The 19,005-nt window shown below is 41.6% G+C and overlaps 2 protein-coding genes and 1 long non-coding RNA gene across 3 annotated transcripts; 1 reads left to right on the top strand and 2 right to left on the bottom strand.

Moving 5' to 3' along the window:
• Positions 1-306: 306 nt before the first annotated feature.
• Positions 307-10,621, top strand: LOC135082692 (uncharacterized). Its single transcript, XM_063977472.1, has 9 exons — positions 307-466; positions 1,083-1,253; positions 2,214-2,424; positions 2,813-3,044; positions 3,878-4,067; positions 4,660-4,759; positions 5,130-5,243; positions 9,188-9,312; positions 10,421-10,621. Exons 1-9 carry the CDS (start codon positions 404-406, stop codon positions 10,550-10,552), a joined length of 1,338 nt encoding a protein of 445 aa, XP_063833542.1. The 5' UTR covers positions 307-403; the 3' UTR covers positions 10,553-10,621.
• Positions 10,622-10,936: 315 nt separating this feature from the next.
• LOC135082840 (DNA polymerase interacting tetratricopeptide repeat-containing, protein of 47 kDa) lies at positions 10,937-12,817 on the bottom strand. The gene is made up of 3 exons (XM_063977603.1): positions 12,402-12,817; positions 11,987-12,177; positions 10,937-11,849 (listed from the first exon to the last, which is right to left on the bottom strand). The coding sequence occupies exons 1-3, from the start codon at positions 12,552-12,554 to the stop codon at positions 11,036-11,038; spliced, it is 1,158 nt and encodes a 385-aa protein (XP_063833673.1). The 5' UTR covers positions 12,555-12,817; the 3' UTR covers positions 10,937-11,035.
• A 523-nt stretch (positions 12,818-13,340) lies between these two features.
• LOC135082805 (uncharacterized) lies at positions 13,341-15,002 on the bottom strand. The gene is made up of 3 exons (XR_010259485.1): positions 14,814-15,002; positions 14,556-14,701; positions 13,341-13,564 (listed from the first exon to the last, which is right to left on the bottom strand). It is a non-coding gene; the product is annotated as an uncharacterized LOC135082805 (long non-coding RNA).
• Positions 15,003-19,005: the final 4,003 nt, after the last annotated feature.

Genomic DNA, 19,005 nt, shown 5'->3' with positions numbered 1-19,005 from the left:
AATAGGTAAACGTACTTTTTGTTGAGTGACAATAAATAGCTTACATTCAAAAACTATTTAGAAATGTATCCAAGTGCAATAATGTTGTATAAATATAATAAAATACATGTATTGTGATGAAATGAACAATTCTAGGTGTGTATTTTAAATAATATAAAATGTTATTCGATTCAGTTGTTTTATTTGTTACAAAAATGTGTTTTTATACGTTTACCTGAGCCAAAATTTAGATAAGTAGAGTTTTTTTTATACATAATGTTTGAAAAAAATAAAGATTATTTTGTCTGTTTTGACTTCTCGTTTTTGCATCGTTAAAAATTAACAAGGTTCAATTCATAGCAATTAAAATAATTGGCTTCAAAACTCTTGAGCAGCGAGTAACGGCGGGCGCCATGTCGTCAAAATGGACGTCGGTATTCGCGCATGCGCGTTGCTCGCATTATGTCTCAACTGGGTTCAAATTACGGTATGTCGTTTTCAAATATTATACGAGTACCTACCTGATACCCTGAAACTACGATAAACGGTTTTTAACTACATTATTTTTGCGCCTAAATCGGTGGTTTTCGTACAGCCAGCGTCAAATAATTCGTGACACCTAAATTAGCCAAAAAGTTGATAAGACTAGGTACATTATTCCAATTGCAACAAAGACATCTTGTGAAATTGGCTACTTTGGATGTCACGAACTATTTGATGCTGACTGTACCAGACTAGAAGTTAGTTTCGGATGCCGGGTTTAAATCTTGCTCGAGGCAAATGTTTGTGAGAAAATCGAGCAAGCAATAAACTGAATTTTAATAAAAAAAAATTGTTTCGAAATTCAATACTTACTTCTAGCAAATCGTTTGACTTTACATGCTTATGGTGTAAAAAAATTAATAATTTTTTGAACATTCTTGACATAATTTTTGTAATACTGGTATGTGGTACGGTACCTCAGTGCACTGTGTATCGACCCTTTTGCTTTGGACTACTATTTACGCCACACCCTGTATAAGTAATATTGGACGTGTAAAAAGCTAGTTACTGCACTGATTGTTATTAGCATTGGATTCATTAATAATACAATTTTACACCAGGCTCCGTACAACATACGGAACCACCCATGTTGCTTGGACCCCAACGAGAACTTAACCCTGGCGATGATCATCGACGCGTTCGAAATCTACGGCCACGACCCCACAGACAAGCTGGATAACCTGTGGCTGTACCAGAACGAGATGATGCGGATCAAGACTGCCGAGGATCAGGTTTCACTTGCGTTTCATTCAACAGGGCGTTAGAAGCGCGACAGCAGCGCGGCAGCGGCGTTTTTATAATGTGAAGAAGGCATGCATCCGCTGTCCCATAGTACGAAATTTTTTCGGCAGCGTGAATGTCGCGCGCTTTTTGTCGCGCTGCTAAATCGCCTAAATGTGAAAGCGCTCTTGGTAGCCTTTCGAACTAAGCGTCACAGACGCAGCGTCTTTAGCTTTGGTCTTAAAGGTAGCCTTTCGAAGCGAGTTAGTGACACGGCGTTGGTGGCACAAGACCAAAGCTAAAGACGCTGCGCCTGTGACGCTTACTTCGAAAGTTACCTTTAGGCGACTTTAGCAGCGCGACAAAGGCGCGAAAGACGCGCTGCCGATAATTTCATACTATGTGACAGCGGATGGATGCCTTCACATTATAAAAACGCTGCTGCCGCGCTACTGTCGCGCTTCTAACGCCCTAATGTGAAAGCGCTCTAAGTATTTGTGAGGCACCCTAGTCTAAACGGCTCTACCGATAATTTCAACATCCTGTGGCTGTACCAGAACGACATTATGCGGATCAAGACCGTCTAGGATCAGGTTTCACTTGCGTTTTATTCAAAATGTCTTCTTAGCTTAGGTGTTTTAAGGAACCCTAGTCTAAACGACTCCACCGACAAGTTCAACAACCTGTGGCTGTACCAAAACGAGATGATGGGAATCAAGACCATAGATCAAGACTGTCGACAATCAGGTAAGGAAGAAGATAGTTGTGGAGTTGCTTGAAGAAAAAGCGGGAGTAAATTTTGATTAGCGCTCCTTGGGAGAGCTAGCGTCTCTACGTCTAGCTGTGGATGTGAACAGCTTTTTAACTGACTTCAAAGAGGAGGAGGTTCGTTATTCCACTGATATTTTTTATACAGGAAGTACCTAACTAATAGGAGAAAAAGATTTTAATTTTTTATGATTTTTTTCCAGTATCTGATCAACGAGCGAGTCCACATAGCCACTGACCATTTGGGACGTTTCATCAAACTGCACATCCAAGAATTAAAGGTGCTTTTAATTACTCTGGATGACGTCATCGACAACATGCTGACAATGTACGAGAACCACAACTCTGTGGCTGCAGAGCGAAAGGCGACGTACACTGGAGGCCCCGTCCCTATGGAATTTTATTTAAGCCAGGGTAAGATACAGAGCGTTCAATTAGACCAGGATAACGTAATGACCAGGGTAGATCAGGGTCATTTTAATTCGCCAGTGTCCAATGGGTGGGCCGTTCGCGAACGATCCAAGACCGTGGAGCCGTGGACAAATGTTCGAATTTAGGACAATAACTGGCTCTCATGGCCCCGGAGGACAACGTCGGGTCACAGGCAGTCGGGTTTTAGTGGGTAGACTCCACCTTTCTAGCGGGGAGTCCCAATCGTCGTCCCCATCGGCCATTGCTACGGAACATTTCCGAATTTCCCGATGGAAAAAAGGGTCAATAGTCAATTCTTCAAGCGACTGCTATGAATGGATAAAACGACACGGAAAAATTCCTCTACTCTACATTTACGTCTCATTTTCAGAGTACTACTGCGGAAAAAACGTTTACATATTCGTCTCAGAGCTATACAGCGACATATACAATATGGGGAAAGGCACTGCCCCCTACTGCAAGGATAGATCGTTTGTGTTCCTTGGCTTCCTGCACTACCATGATGAACAGAAGTACTACTTGATCGACGATCCTAGTATTTCTTTTCCCACTGACAACTTCTTGCATGGCTTGGAATGCCATGTCGGTCTGTGTATATTTAGGTAAGTTGATGATTTCGATGAGCTTTTATATCTACGCAGTGCCTAGGCAGAAAAACTTGAAACCACGTATAGTAGGTTCCATTAATAAATACCATTTTCTGTCCGTTTTCAGTCCTGCCAGTAGGCCTAATTTCAATATATGTACTTACATAAGTAACAAACAAGGCTTACATACGCCTACAATAAATAAATATTTAATTGTTTAATCAAAGCTCTAACCACCTTTCAATCAATCACTGTCTCTATTAATAATAACATACCTACGTTTTTATCATCTGGTCTCAGTATGCTTAGTTTTGGACTACATTTCGCTACAGGAATATACAGGGTGGAATTTTGTAATGCCACCTGGAGGGAAAGTACTCTTAATAGGTACTGTAGATTGAATAATTTACTCAAAGAAAACATACCTTTATTTTTCAAAAGAAATAGAACTGCATTCAAAGATTTCAGATTTTTTTTTTCGAAAATTCACTACTATACCATAAAATTGTCTATAAATAATTAAAATAATGTAAGATGGCTTTCCTTTTATTTGATTTATCAAGTTTGTTTGAGAGATTTCATCCTTATACTTCTTAACCCTAACGATCGATGCAATAAAAATACAGGGTGTAATTTTTAACAGATGTTAGTTGGCTCGATTCCTGGGTATGGCAAGCAAATTGAAAATATTTGAGTGCAGTTCTATTTCTTTTCAAAAATAAAGGAATGTTTTCTTTGAGTAAAATTCTCTATCTACAGTATTAAGAGTACTTTCCCTCCAGGTGGCATTACAAAATTCCACCCTGTATTTAATCACTCATAACACCTGAATACTTCTAAATCCAAAGGTTTCCCTTCAAGAAAGTTCTGCAACGTGAACGAGACGTGGTAATTCTGCCCAAAGCCATAGTCAAGTGCGGGCTGGTGATGTACAAACTGCCGCCACTGACGGCTGCTTCGTGCATCATCGCTTCGGGATCCTTCATCCTGGACTTCAATATCCAGGGGTTGCGGTACCGGCACCACGATTATTTGTTGGTGAGAATGCCTTAAGCAAATCACGGTGTCAGATTTATTTTTTTAATAGGCTTGCTCTTGAAAACCTTGACCTTTGGTGGAACGAGCTTTCCCAGAAGATGTCTGTTCATTCATGCCATAAAGCCTTTAGTTCTAAGCTTTAGTTAGGCTTTATCTTTTTTAACCTTTTCAGCGCCACGTCAAATACAAAAAGCCATCACTCTGACGCCACGCTTGATATTGAATTAGCCTATTACTGACATCATTTTTAAGGCGGATTAATCCGTTGTTGGCGGTCAACCTGATGTACGCAAACGCATGTAACCGTCATTGGCGTTGAAAAGGTTATGCCTTTTACATAAAAGGGAACAAACTGATTTTTGGGTCACACGATGACCAGAAGAATCCCCAATGTTTTGCTTGCAGTCTTCAATAATCGTATGCCTTTTTCTTTAAAATGGGATCATTGTTTTCAGTAGAAAAACGATAATAGCAAATCATTGTCCAAACGATTTGTACAGTGGGACGTATATCGAGCCATTAAGATGATGATGGTGAACGTCTTTGTGCTGCGACAATGAAACCGTATGCCGTAATACAATTTTTATTTCAGACATCACCTAACGGGCACACGTATTACACCAAAGAACCACGTACGCCATTAGTGTGTGACCACCACGTTTGCGAGTGGAATTTCACCAACCATTACGGCGGTAGGTAAAATACACTACTCCATCATCATTCTCATCAGCCACAGGACGTCCACTGCTGAACATAGGCCTCCCCCAGTGACTATGCCTTAAGTCGCCGACATATCCCGACGGATTAGCAAGCTGAAGTGGCAATGGGCAGGGCACATAGCACGCAGAACTGACGGCCGATGGGGCAGCAAGGTTCTGGAGTGGAGGTCACGTATCGGAAAACGCAGCGTGGGTCGTCCACCTTGTAGGTGACGACCTGACTGTAGCAGGAAGGCGCAACCGCGCGAAATGGAAATCACTTCTCTTCACACTAAATGGCAAATACGGTGATGATTTTTTCAGAGTTTTTCCCCAAGTTTAACTATTAGTTATGTAATTCCAGGCCCATTCCTGATTCCCGGAGACCCGGGCAGCGGTATTGACCCCGTGCCGCCCTACATCGAACCCACACCAAAACCAGAGGAGCCGGAGGAAGAAGACAACATCACCGTACCTTGTAAGATTGAATGATTGAGATTTTTAAAGCCCCTCGTACTAAGCTAAATTAATATGCTTATGTCAACGTGAAATTGTGAACTCTGTCAGTTTATAATATAACGCGTTAGATTGTAAACTAACAGTGGGTTAGGTTAGGTTAGATTGTATTTGGGGTGCGATGGTGAGGGACCTCCCCGTGGTGCATCCCGGGCAACGTCCGCGTGCTCTGTCACGCGGGCGGCTGACTCCTCACCGGCGCGGCAGGTCGCGTCAACTCGGCGGGCCTGTCGGGCAACCCGTAACCCCCCAACGGAGGGGGGCCGGGGGCCCCGGCTACGGAAGTCGGGGTCAAGACAAGGAAAAGTCTATAAAACCCCTAATCCCAAGGTCTGGCGGGGGCCGAGGGGACGAATGGCTAGAGGGTATCTAGTTGCTACCCCGTCGTGGAGCGAGGGTGGGGCAGCTGCGCCCGTAAGCAGAGTATATGACATGGACACAAATAAAACTAAACTACCCCAGGGAGGTACCGGCAAAGCTGGAGAATCCTCTGCCGCTACGGCGGTCACGGCCCACGTATCTGGGGGGGCCGAAAAGTGTTCTGTGTCGACATCGGCGATTACGCCTTGTAAGGTCACACTGACCGAGTTCGATAGTCGGCTGCGAAACATGTATGCAGCCAAACCCAAACAAGAACCTGTCGCCAAAAGGACGGTTGAGGCCGCCGCGGGACCATCCTGCAGTGTGACTCCTGTCCCAGTAGGCTTGACACCAACCCGGATTGACGTCAACCCGGACTCGATTAAAACCGCAAAAGTAGTGGTTGAGACTGCGTCGGCTCTGTCCGATGATCTGACTCCCATTACCCGTAGCCGATCATCACGGCTTGACAGAGACAACTCCGTCACTCGAGCAGGAGCCAAGCGGCGGCTCGAAGAACCGGAGGAGTCGCAATACTCGGACATAGAAACTGATCACTCTGCAAGGGTGGATCGTTACATACAGAGATGCTTCGAAGCCGACACGGACGACTCATGCATGTCGACCGAGTCGGCCCCATCGTTTATGAGCGAGAGAAGCCGCCTGTCATCACGAGGCAGTAAAAAGCCGCGAGGACGCGGGAGACCCCCAGTAACAGGGGAGTTTATAGGCCTTAAAGAAAGAATGGCCGAAGCCAGATTGCTTGCTAAAGAGCAAAAGGAGGAAACTGAGGAGCTGACCTTGCGGCTCACTAATAAAATGAAAACAGCGCGCCTTCGCGCGCAGGATCATGCCAACGTACTTACCACAGACGAACTTGTGCAAACAGTGCGCACTAGTGCTCAGGCGGTATTTAACTGTGCGGGCAAGTGCAAAAACTTGAGAGGTACGGAGCAGGGCGCGTTTAAAGAAGCCGCTCTCACAATAGAAGCGGCAATTAATGTGCTCGCCGACCGACCTCCTGACGAAGAAATTCACAGGTTGAATGTGGCAAACTCGCTCCTTAAAAAGGAGATTGAGGAGCTTCGTCAGGAGGTTAACAACCTGAAGAATGAACGCAGCAAAGCTACCTCCGCCAACAGCATTGCTCCCCCTCGCGCCTGTACTACCCAGGTAGAGGAAATGGAGAGAGATCTCATGGTCCGGATGGGGACCATGATGGATGCCAAATTGAAGGGCATAGAGGATCGTCTCCTTCCGGAGAAACGCCTCCGCCCCTCTCTCGCGTCCGACAAAGTAAAGGGACCGGCACCAGCCGAAGTATCCTCACCCCCTGCTGCGACAACATCCATTGGCCGTGCCACACGGACTAAAAGAGTTGCGCCTGCCACTCTAGCGGAGGCAGTGGCGGCTCCCTGTGCGAGAACTACTCGTTCCAATAAGGTGTGTTCCGACCCCAAGACGGCGCCTACACTGTCCCCTGCTGCTGAGCCCTCCTCGGCAGCCGTGGCTCCTGCGTCATCTGCATCTGGGGGCCGCGCTCGAAGAAAACGGGGCAATGTTTCATCTGCCCCCGCGTCTTACCCAGTGGCTCCCCGCCCCTTGCCACCGCCGCCAGCGTCCATGGATGCCGGCTGGTCTGAGGTGGTGAAGCGGGGCAAGAAGAAGAAGAAGGGCAAAACTAAGGCCCTCCCAGCTAAGCCGCAACCGGCCAAAAATCAGAGAACCGGCCCTGGCCGCACCAAGGGTAATGCGCGGAGGGTGCGCGTCCCACGGACAGCGGCCATAGCCATCACTATGACTCCGGAGGCCGCCCGATGTGATCCACCTCGCGACTTTGTCTGGTTCATGCACATGGCCAGACAGCAGGTGGATCTAGCCGAATTAGGCATAATGGACGGCCTTCGGTTTAAACCGAGCCAGTCAGCCACAAAACTCTTGGTTTTATCCAGCTCAGATGCAGAGGAAAAGGCAGACAAACTGGCAGCCGCTCTGCGAGCAGTTCCAGTTTTCGGAGAGGACACGGTAACCATTAGGCGACCGATTAAGTCCGAGGACCTCCGTCTCACGGGTCTTGATGACTCCACCGGGGCAATGGAGGTCTCGGCAGCTATCGCGAGTAAGGCGAACTGCCCACTGGAGGCTATATCAGTGGGTAAAATCAGTCAAGCCAGAGACACCCGCAGTGTCATAGTGCGGGTACCCGCTCAAGCAGCGAAGGAGCTGGCTAAGAGCCGGCTACTGATAGGGTGGGCTTCGGTGCAGATAACCCTGCTTAAACCGAGGCCGTCTAGGTGTGCTGGGGCACTGGCCATACGGCCTTCAAGTGCACGGCTGGAATTGACCGCAGTGGATTCTGCTTCCGCTGCGGAGAAGAGGGCCATAAGGCCAAGGTGTGCTCAGCCAAGAACCCCCGCTGCCTTTTATGCGTAGCGGCTGGGAAGGCGCCGGAGCACATTCTGGGGGCAAAAAACTGCCCCCAGCCGCCGCAAAAGCCTAAGTCGGTGCCACAGAATGGCACGGCGGCTAACCTTATGGAGGTGGACACGGGGGTGTCCGCCTCCTAACGATGAGGCCCGAAGTGCGCGCGGAGTCCCCGCGCGCTTTGGAGAGAGGGCGTCCTATTCAGACGCCTTATGGGAGAGGCTGCGGCTGTAGCGTGGGGGCACGCACCCGAACAATTTGTTTGACTCGCGGTGTGCCCCACTAAGCGCGACCAGAGGGACCCGACTGGTTTTTAGTGGGTAGGCCCTGCTCTTCTAGCAGGGAGAGCCCCACATAACCCATTGGCCCCCCCGAGCCATTGGGTATGCAACTCAATGCATTTTCCAGTCGAAAAAAAAAAAAAAAAAAAAAAAAAAGGTTAGATTGTATTTAACTACGTCAGATTATAATCTGACGGAATTCACAATTTTACGGTGTCACTTATATCACGAGTGAGCTCACCACAATAGTCGAGCGGTGGCGGGGCCCGAACCCGCGTTCCCCGGATCACGAGTCGGCCAGTCCGACCCCTTCACCGTTAGTTATCGTGGCTTCGAATTTATTGAACTGCTGAAGTCAATGCATACAGTAGAATCCCGATTATAAGATTGAGTCCGGTAATCGGATGTCCGGATAAGCGAAGTCCGGATAATCGAGATTCTACTGTACCTACTTATGAGCATACCGTCGCGTTGGGGGTATGGGCGTCATGTAGTTGTAATAAGTGCGATTTTGCTTTTAAAATGTAGTCTGATGTGCTAGCGACTGTACCTGAAGATTTTCTAAATTGCCAAAGACACTGCTGTATAGTCGGCCAGTGGCGGCGTAGCATGGGTTGGCACCCGGGGCGGTTCCTCCCAAGTCACTGGGTTTTTTGGCCCAAAATTAATATTTGCATGCTTCGTGTAAGCAAAACATGACTGAACATTTTTCTGTGTAACATCTGTATATACCGTGTTTTAAGCAAATAAATGTATTCTTATTCTTATTCATAAGTCCACAAACCCGGTTCTTAAAATGGCTACAATGTTTTTTTTTACTGACCATGTAACGAATTTTCAGATAATCTGGAGGGCTGTATATTCATGTACCCTCCGAACTACGGTTCCATCGCCGGCAAGAGCTATCTAGACACTGTTGAACTACACGACGACCGGTATACGTGCAACGCCGTGGGCGGAAACAAGGTGATTGTAGGATTTATCACCTATATAGGTGATCAAATAACACCAAAGTGTCGCCTGAACTCCACTTTGATCACCTGGGTGATTAAATCCAGGTGATCTAAGTGGATTTGAACTACATATCTCTTAACCCTTTCTAATTTACCAGAAGCAAATGGAGGATTTGGCCAGACGGGTTGGGGAGAATGGGACTATTCCCACCTCTCGTTCCCACCGCTGCAACTCCTGTATAGCCAGGATCTACAGCTTGACTACCAATAAAAACCCAACCAGTGAAGGTCAAGTTTGTCCGTCACTAGTTGGGTTGGGGGAGAAGACGTGATATTCGAATATTTATCCCTTTGTCGCTTACGACATCCACGGGATATAGGGAGAGTGAGACTTCGAGGGTACAGATATAGCCAAAAAATAACGCCACTAGGCTAGACCGTATTTACAAACGATACTTGCTTAAGTGAAGCAGCAAATCGAACGGGCAGCGTTGAATAGAGCTCTGTGATTGGTTCGTGTATCACCCTGTGCGTCCACGCGCACTGTGGGACCTCATAGTAATGTTTGTGAATAAGGGCATGGGTCTTATAGCTGTAGCGTATTAAGGCAGTGCCCGAGGGTGATTTTGACTTAATATGACGTGACAGAGCATACAAATCTGAAGTTTCGCTGACATTTGACGTAAAAAGTCACCCTCCCGTGCCGCTCGCATACCTCAGGCACTGACTCAGTTAATCACTACTCATCATCATCATTTCAGCCATAGGACGTCCACTGCTGAACATATGCCTCCCCCAATGCTTTCCACGTTGTTCGATTGATAGCGGCCTGCGTCAAGCGCTTCCCTGCTACCTTTACGATGTTGTCGGTCCACCTTGTAAGTGGACGTCCCACGCTGCGTTAGCCATGCCATGTTTCGGGACTCTGTATTAATATTTAAGATCCAAATGTACCAACATGATGCAATAAACATTTATGACTATGACATACTTGTCAACAATCTCGAGAATTGAGCTCGCAACTGAAACTGGGTAGGGCGCAACATGGACATTCGACATAAGCTTCGTTTTGTCAAGTGCTACTAAAGCTATAGTAATAATGCTTTAAATTTTTTTCGTAGGGCTTGTACTGGTACCCACAATGGATGGGAGCTATGCCCCACCACCCATACCCGTCACGAGTGGACGAGAAAGACACATACGAGCCTCCAGGACCATACTACCCCCCTGACATAGACGAAGATTCTGAATAGTTGTAATATAAATAAAATTACTCATTTTGAAGATCTTTCATTGACCTCAACAATACCCTGTTCCAAAGACGTTGGTTCCTATCAATAAGACCGCCTAAAGTGTATTTTTTGAACTTGATGTAATTAATTAGAGTCCAAATGATCATGTATAAAAAATATATCATTATTATTCTGTTTAATGGCTTCAATGGTGCGTATTTGAAGCACACTGGTTTCGCCAAACACCCTGTATGTTTTATTGAAAGATTGGTTCTTATTGAACTACCTTACATATTACTACTTTTATATTTTATAAGCAGAACTACCAATTTACTATAATACATTTTTATCACTACATATCTGAAGATTTAATAGATACAAGTACAGAATTACAAAACACACATATTCAAATAAATATCATTTTATTAAAAGTATACACAGATTTATGTAATTAGAATGTAGTAAGTATTTTTACATAAACATATAGATATCAAAATACCATAACTAAATATAGCTTTCTAAAAATCTACTCTCTATTTGACTACCACGTGGCAATATGAAAAACGCTGGCGTACCTGCTTTCAGTTCAAAGTACTTCGTTACTAATAAGTCACCCAATTTTTTCTTAGCGTCAATCACGTGAGGCATTTTGTCATATCCTTCAAAATACACATTTACTGTATCACAACTGTATTTATTTGCTTCATCCCATGGTGCTGGAAATACTTGTTCCAATTGATTTATTAACGATACATCCTCAGGACACGCTTTAATAAAATCGGTCATCTGATATTCAGGGTATAAGAATAGTACTGGCCACTTTAAAATACCGTCCTCAATGTGAACGATCGAATCTTGGGCTCCTGGTAAACTCGGCTCCAATTTCGATAAATCAATATCATCTTCATCTTCGCAATTGGATATCCTTATACCACGCTCGATTATCGCATTTACCACTCCCTCTCTCTGCTCATTATTCTTCGCATCAATCTTTTGTTTTCTTCGTTCATCCCTTTCTTGAATCATTTTCTGCTTTTTTGCTTTATTTAGTAGCTCAATTATGTCTTTGTTCTTCGTTTGTGTTTCAAGTAGTTTTTGACAATGTTGAATACATGTATCGTAGTTACTTATTTGTAGCGCTGTCATGGCTGCTCTGACCCGAGCTTTGATGTGTTCTGGTTTGAAAGACAGGGCTTTCTCGCTGTCGTATAGGGCTGATCTGTAATTCTTCAGATACCAGTGTGAGGCTGCTCTATTGTTGTAAAGGCTTGCGTTTATTTCAGCATCGTCACACTTAATTTTGATGCCCTCTGTATAACTGAAAGTGTATTATGAAATATATTAAAATTGTTATCAGTTTAAAGAAAACAAATCACATTAGAAGAAAAACACTATCTTGAAAATATAGGACCAGCATTAAAACTAGTTTTTAAAAGAATATAGTTCAAAACCTACCCTAATATCGCTAAACGATAATTCTTGTGTTTAAAATTAAAGTTCCCGTCCTCTTTGTAACTGGTAGCCAGTTCCACAGGTGTATTTTCCTCAGGATCATATTTTAGTTTTGCAAGCCCCTCGGCTAGTGGTGATATATCACCATTCTCTGGGACAGTTTTCATGAAGAATGGATGCTTGTCCATCTCTTCCTGAAATCATAAAGAAAAAGGACATCTAGATAAGAGAGATACAATACATCACACTCAAATTCTACCAGGGGTAAGTGTTATAGGCACAAGCAAAGTAAAAGTATTTAAGACTTTTATTTTTTCCAACCATGTAGAAAGAAACTAATGTGATTCAGTGGGGAGCTTAATCTGTGGGCCGTTATATCCAAGAATTAAGAAAGAAGAAGGATATTGTATAGTCTAACCTCCCATCGGTCTTCTGGCCATCCTTCTGTATACCTCTTCTTTTCTAAGCTGTTTATGAAATCGTCGAGCTCCTGATCAAGCTTCTGACATAACGCAAGCCTCTCTTCGTCTGTCATAGGAGCTTTCTTCTCTTGAGGCGCCTCTTCAGCCATGATATTGGTTCAATATTAGACTCCTTAGAAATTGACCAATCTGTGATTGACCAAGATCGAGCGACAGTGTTGTTTAATAACCCTTGTGAACTGTGCTATGAATGGAAAATTCTACTTAAGCGAATCCCTTTTTCTATGTAAAACTTTTCGCTTTATTCACCAACACCAGTCATCAAATCTTGAACAACAAAAATAAAGCATGAGCAAAGAAAATACAATCAATACAGCATGAGTGAAAGAAAATAACCTAAAAATTTGACAGAGACACTGACACATTAGTGATGCATATATATTATACCACAGATAGTAAATGTTATCGATAAGTTATATCGCGCAAAAAACGTTAAAGCAAACACGGTATCACTCAATAAAAGTTGAAGCGAACATTAATAACTAATTGAATCACAACACAAACACATCTTATATGTGTTTAATAATGTCGAATACAAGCTATTTCGAACCTCACTCTCTTCATAAATGTTTGCGAGCGAGACAGCACTGTTGGTAGCGTGTGAGATAGCCTCAACAAAGCAAAGATTTGTATACGTCTTGCGTAATAAGTCTCGCTTGGAGACATTGCAACAATAACGAACTTAAGTATTACTAGCCCCACATACATCACGAAAATCCGAAAATTCGCACTATCGCGCGTAACACCTACTTCGATGGTTTGTATACCTACATACATTACATAGTCGCAAGACATCGCTACTCCCTCTCTCGCCCGAACGTTATCGCGATGTGTGTGGCGAAGGGGTAATTTACTAATAACGAAATAACTTTTTGAACATAGAACACGATAAATTTTATTCAATAAATCACAATAGCATTTTAATACAAAGTGCCACTATTCCATTTCCTAATATATTCGCATTTTCTGCATTCACGCTTTCTGAAGTATTCAGGGTATTGCGCTTTCTCAAGTGGATGCCAATAGTCTAGTACCCAATCCGGTGGCTCGACAACGCGCCCATGCGCAACTCCAGCAGCTAGTCCTAACGATTTTGGGACTGAAAATGAAAAGTCAGTTAAAAATTATTGTTAGAGATAACTAGCGGCCGCCCGCGACTTCATACGCGTGGATCCCGTTTTATCCCCTTTAGATTTTTCCTGAATTTTCTTTGCTATAAACCTCACGGAGCCCGAGACCTTTCCAACGAATGCAAAACCGTGGAAATCGGTTCGTGCGTTCTGGAGTTATAGCGTCAGGGAGGAAAACCCGACTTATTTTTATACAGGGTGTTAGGTAAATGGGTATATGAGCCGACACTAGCCCATGTTAACATGGGCATATAAATGGTATGGTGAAGTCAGAAATTTGATATCATCATTTTATTTTTTTTAAATTTTCATACAAAATAAATTTTATAAAATCCGATTTGTATGAAAAATAAAATAATTAAAATGAAGATATCAATTTTCTGACTTCACCATACCATTTATATGCCCATGTTAACATGGGCTAGTGTCGGCTCATATACCCATTTACCAAACACCCTGTATAGTAGATTACCTATCTACCTACGTGATAGTCATTTTGAACTAATTACTCTTACTTTTTTTTGTTAATTTATAATGACAACAAATCAGGATCAGTTCTAGCTTATTTTTCTATCATTCAATCTCCAGTTTTAATAGTTCAATTAACTTAGACTTATCTCAACAACTGTGGCTAATATACTTATTATTATTCTGTGCTAATACAGGCTCCAGAATTCTCTTGGGATCGGTTTTCCGAGGAATTATAACATAGAAAAAATCAGCCACAGTTTTAAAATGTATTGGCGAATTAACAAGAGAGGGTAAGTTACATCTCAGGATATACCTACGTCCCAAATGTACGTAAAGTAGGCATCAAACAATCTAGTAAAATAAAAATCCCAATAAATATTAGACTAGGATTACTAGGAGACTAGGACTATCACTAAAGGTTCAGAATGACACGCATTTTGTTGTAAATAACTACTTTTTAGCTTTTGTTATAGAAATTAAGTAACTCACACTTAGCGCTTGGAATAGGATTTTTGTGCATAAAAACCTCACTTTCACCAGACCAAAGCAAACGACGTTGTTCTTGAGGATCACATACGCACTTATTTTTATCAAATTCGTTGCGTAGTATTACTTGATGGTATCGTATACAATACCTAAAAAAAGTAGGTAAAGCCAAATTATATTAAACTGTGAGCCCACATTAATAAAAATTACAAGAAAAATTGTTGGCTCTAATGACATAAGAAAACTTAAATACGTACTTACTTTGCAACATAATAAGATTCGATAAGTCTGCAAGCTGCTTTATACAGACTACATACTTTTTGAGAATGGGTTCTTAATTCAGGAGCGAAGGGCATGATGTTAAAAAAATTGGTATTTTTATCAAGATCACAAAAAATTCGAATCTTTTGATTTGAGATGTAGTTTGTAAGTTCGTTTTGTCATGTCATGTTGTCATAAAACTATGATGCTGTTCTATGCAGACAGTATTGGATTTCATTTTGTCTATTTTTTAGAAAATAGGTCAACAGTGAATCTACAATGTTCGATAGTGTTGTAAAACTAAGGCATACTATAATAATTCGATCCCATTTAATAATATGTCCATTTGATTTCATACAACAATATGGCTGAGTTGCACCACCTAACTTGACCGTAACTTTAATTATTAACGATAACCGGTGCTTTTCGTATAGAGTTTGACAGATTTTTACGTTTGTCAAAGGCAAAATAAGACGGTGCAACTCAGCCTAAGTTTTAAAAAATTTATATGAATTTATATCTAAGAAACTTTTTTTTTTTCATTTACACAGATAATAATTAAACTCGCTAAATGGTTCTGTATTTATAGCCTGACCAGGAACATAAAAACCCTCGCCATGTTGCGGAAAACTAATGGTACTAATTTCTTTTAATGGCAACAGTAACTGAAAACTTCATTGACATGTCACCTTGCATGTCAGTCTATGGCTGTCAAAGTGTAAACAAACTTTATTTTAAATGTGCGCAATTGATTTTGTGAATTAAATTGCTAAAATCTTTTTATAGTCGTGAATAGAGATGGGTAAGTGCTAATAATCCGGTTAATAGCAATTGGCTAAAAACGGATTAAAAGCAGTTATTAGCCATTAATAGCCAATAATAGCCGATTTCAGATGGTAACCCTGCTATTAATGTTAAACTAATGATTAAACATATCCCTTCATAGTTTACAAATTTAGCACTTGAAATTTGAAAGGGACGTTAGCTTAGGTACCGTAGAGGTGCATTAAGGAAGGAATTCCCGAAATTCCCACGGGAACGGGAATTATCGGCAAAATCCTTTTGTATGAAAAATCTAAACCGCTTAAGTTAGACGCTTGAAATTTGGCATGCAGGTACCTTAGTAAACTTAAAGCTTAGTTACAAGAGGATATTGCAAAATTCCCACGGTAACGGGAATTAGCGGGAAAAAACATTTGTATGAAAAAATCTAAACCACGTAAGATAGAAGCTTGAAATTTGGCATGCAGGTAACTTAGTAAACTCAAAGCTTAGTTACAATAGGATATTGCAAAATTCCCACGGGAACGGGTGTTAGCGGGAAAAAACATTTGTATGAAAAAATCTGAACCGCGTAAGATAGATGTAGGGGGTAAAACGGGATCCACGCGTACGAAGTCGCGGGCGGCCGCTAGTCTAAATAATTATGTAAAAGGAGATTCTGACTGACTTAGTGACATATCAACGCACAGCCTAAACGGCTAAACGTATGCACTTGAAATTTGGAAGGGACGTAGCTTAGGTACCGTAGAGGTGCACTAAGAAAGGAATTCCCGAAATTCCCACGGGAACGGGAATTAGCGGGAAAATCCTTTGGTATGAAAAATCTAAACCGCTTAAGTTAGACGCTTGAAATTTGGCATGCAGGTACCTTAGTAAACTTAAAGCTTAGTTACAACAGGATATTGCAAAGTTCCCACGGGAACGGGAGTTAGCGGGAAAAAACATTTGTATAAAAAAATCTAAATCGCGTAAGATGGATGAAGGGGGTAAAACGGGATCCACGCGTACGAAGTCGCGGGCGGCCACTAGTACAGTATGAGTCTTGAAAAAGTGCACATATGAAAATAGGCGGAACTACTAAACCTATTTTTATCGACAAAAAAAGTCAAAAAATATCTGAGTTTTTATTATTTATTGACATTTTCTGGGTATTTTATGTATTTTTTTAGTATCGCCTGTTATTAAGCACTAGCGGCCGCCCGCGACTTCGTACGCGTGGATCCCGTTTTACCCCCTTCATGTATCTTACGCGGTTTAGATTTTTTCATACAAATGTTTTTTCCCGCTAACTCCCGTTCCCGTAGGAATTTCGGGAATTCCTTGTTGTAACTAAGCTTTAAGTTTACTAAGGTACCTGCATGCCAAATTTCAAGCGTCTAACTTAAGCGGTTTAGATTTTTCATAAAAAAGGATTTTCCCGCTTATTCCCGTTCCCGTAGGAATTTCGGGAATTCCTTGTTGTAACTAAGCTTTAAGTTTACTAAGGTACCTACATGCCAAATTTCAAGCGTCTGACTTAAGCGGTTTAGATTATTCATACAAAAGGATTTTCCCGCTAATTCCCGTTCCCGTGGGAATTTCGGGAATTCCTTGTTGTAACTAAGCTTTAAGTTTACTAATGTACCTACATGCCAAATTACAAGCGTCTAACTTAAGCGGTTTAGATTTTTCATACAAAAGGATTTTCCCGCTATTTCCCGTTCCCTTGGGAATTTCGGTAATTCCTTTCTTAGTGCACCTCTACGGTATTTAAGCTACGTCCCTTCCAAATTTCAAGTGCCTACGTTTAGCCGTTTAGGCTGTGCGTTGATCTGTCACTAAGTCAGTCAGTTTCTCCTTTTATATAATTAATATTTGGATTCTTTTTAACTACAATGTCGTTTATATAAATTACATTGATGTTTTTTTAATATTTTAGTTCTTTTTTTGTTTCTTTGAGTAATATTTGATTTTAATATTGATTTGATTTTAAAGGTGGAAGAAAAAACGTAAGAAACTATTAATAGCAGGGTTACTAGCCAATGGATGGCTAATAATGGCTATTAATAGATAATAATCAGTTATTATCCAAACTAGCTGGCTACAAACCCATCTCTAGTCGTGAAAGAAAAGTGGTTCACAATGTGTTAAAGTATTTGTCGAAGAGAAATACTAAGGGTTCGGACAATATTTCCATCGAATAATGTTTCCGACAAAGGTTGTCAAATTGACTGACATGTTTATCGTACAGTACAGTCCACTATGAAAATTAGCTGTGGTTTGTGTCAAATACCTATTTTAAAGTTTTTTGTCACTTTCTAAGTGTTGAATTTAATGGAATTGGGAAAGAAGTACCGAGTTTGAAGCGTTCATAAGCAGACATTGCAGTTGAATATTCAAGTTCTGAATTTGATTATTGATGAATAATAAAATAAATCCTACTAACTCGATTGATGGTTTCATTTAATTTATTTAAACCAGGTTACCTATAATAATATGTTTTCGTTAATTTATGAAAAAATCAAATTAGCCCGTAATCCTGAATCCTGATACATATAGTTAGCCTATTAATTTAACACAGGTACGACTGTACTCAGTGTTGCACTATCAAATGCAATTGACGCGCCTCTATGCCAGGGTTTTTATGTTCCTGGTCAGGCTATAAATTGTTAAAAAACCACTTCTTCAACTTGTATGAACTTACCGACAATTTAGGCATATGGCTTTTTTAAAGATTTTATTTGTTGCCTTTGAGCCATGGAATACTCCTTGTAAATAATAAAAACTTAGCTCCTCTATACAAGCGGCCAAACGTAACAGCAGCGTACGTAACAGTATTATAATTTCGAAATTACAACTGTCAACTTTTATCTCTTGCAGAAATACATTACATCACGCTTTGCAATTTTACCTTTATTTTCGATTTCTGTTGGTTTAATACAATGAGGATCATTTCGATTTTTAGCTGTGAATGCAGATTTATAGGGCTAAGAAATCCTTAATACACAGTCCAAAAATTTTTGTTCTACGACAAAAATTGACGAAGTTATGGCCAAATTACTAAAAAAGTTCACTGACCGCCCGGCGCGGGGACGATGACGTCACTATATCCGATCCGAACGCTGCCGGCGTACTGCGTGGATAGAAAATATTTTTTTCTAGCCAAACTCTCAGTTTTAGAGAAAAACTTCTAATGACATTTATTCATCAGAATAAAGTAAGCTATCGATAGGTAATTTTTAAAAATAGAAATTGTGAAAAATAACCCAAAAAATCCATACGCTCATACGATTCAATGGAACGCAGAGACGCGATTGGGGTCTCCGCGGTGGTATATTTGGCGATTTATTCAAATAAAGTGTTCATAAGTGTTGTTAGAGTCATATCTTCTTCCAAGTAAAATATAAAAATGTATAAGTGTTAATTTATT

The sequence above is a fragment of the Ostrinia nubilalis genome, chromosome 22 (genome assembly GCF_963855985.1).
Source record: "Ostrinia nubilalis chromosome 22, ilOstNubi1.1, whole genome shotgun sequence".
Lineage (NCBI taxonomy): Eukaryota > Metazoa > Arthropoda > Insecta > Lepidoptera > Crambidae > Ostrinia > Ostrinia nubilalis.
This window is presented reverse-complemented; position numbering and strand designations above follow the sequence as displayed.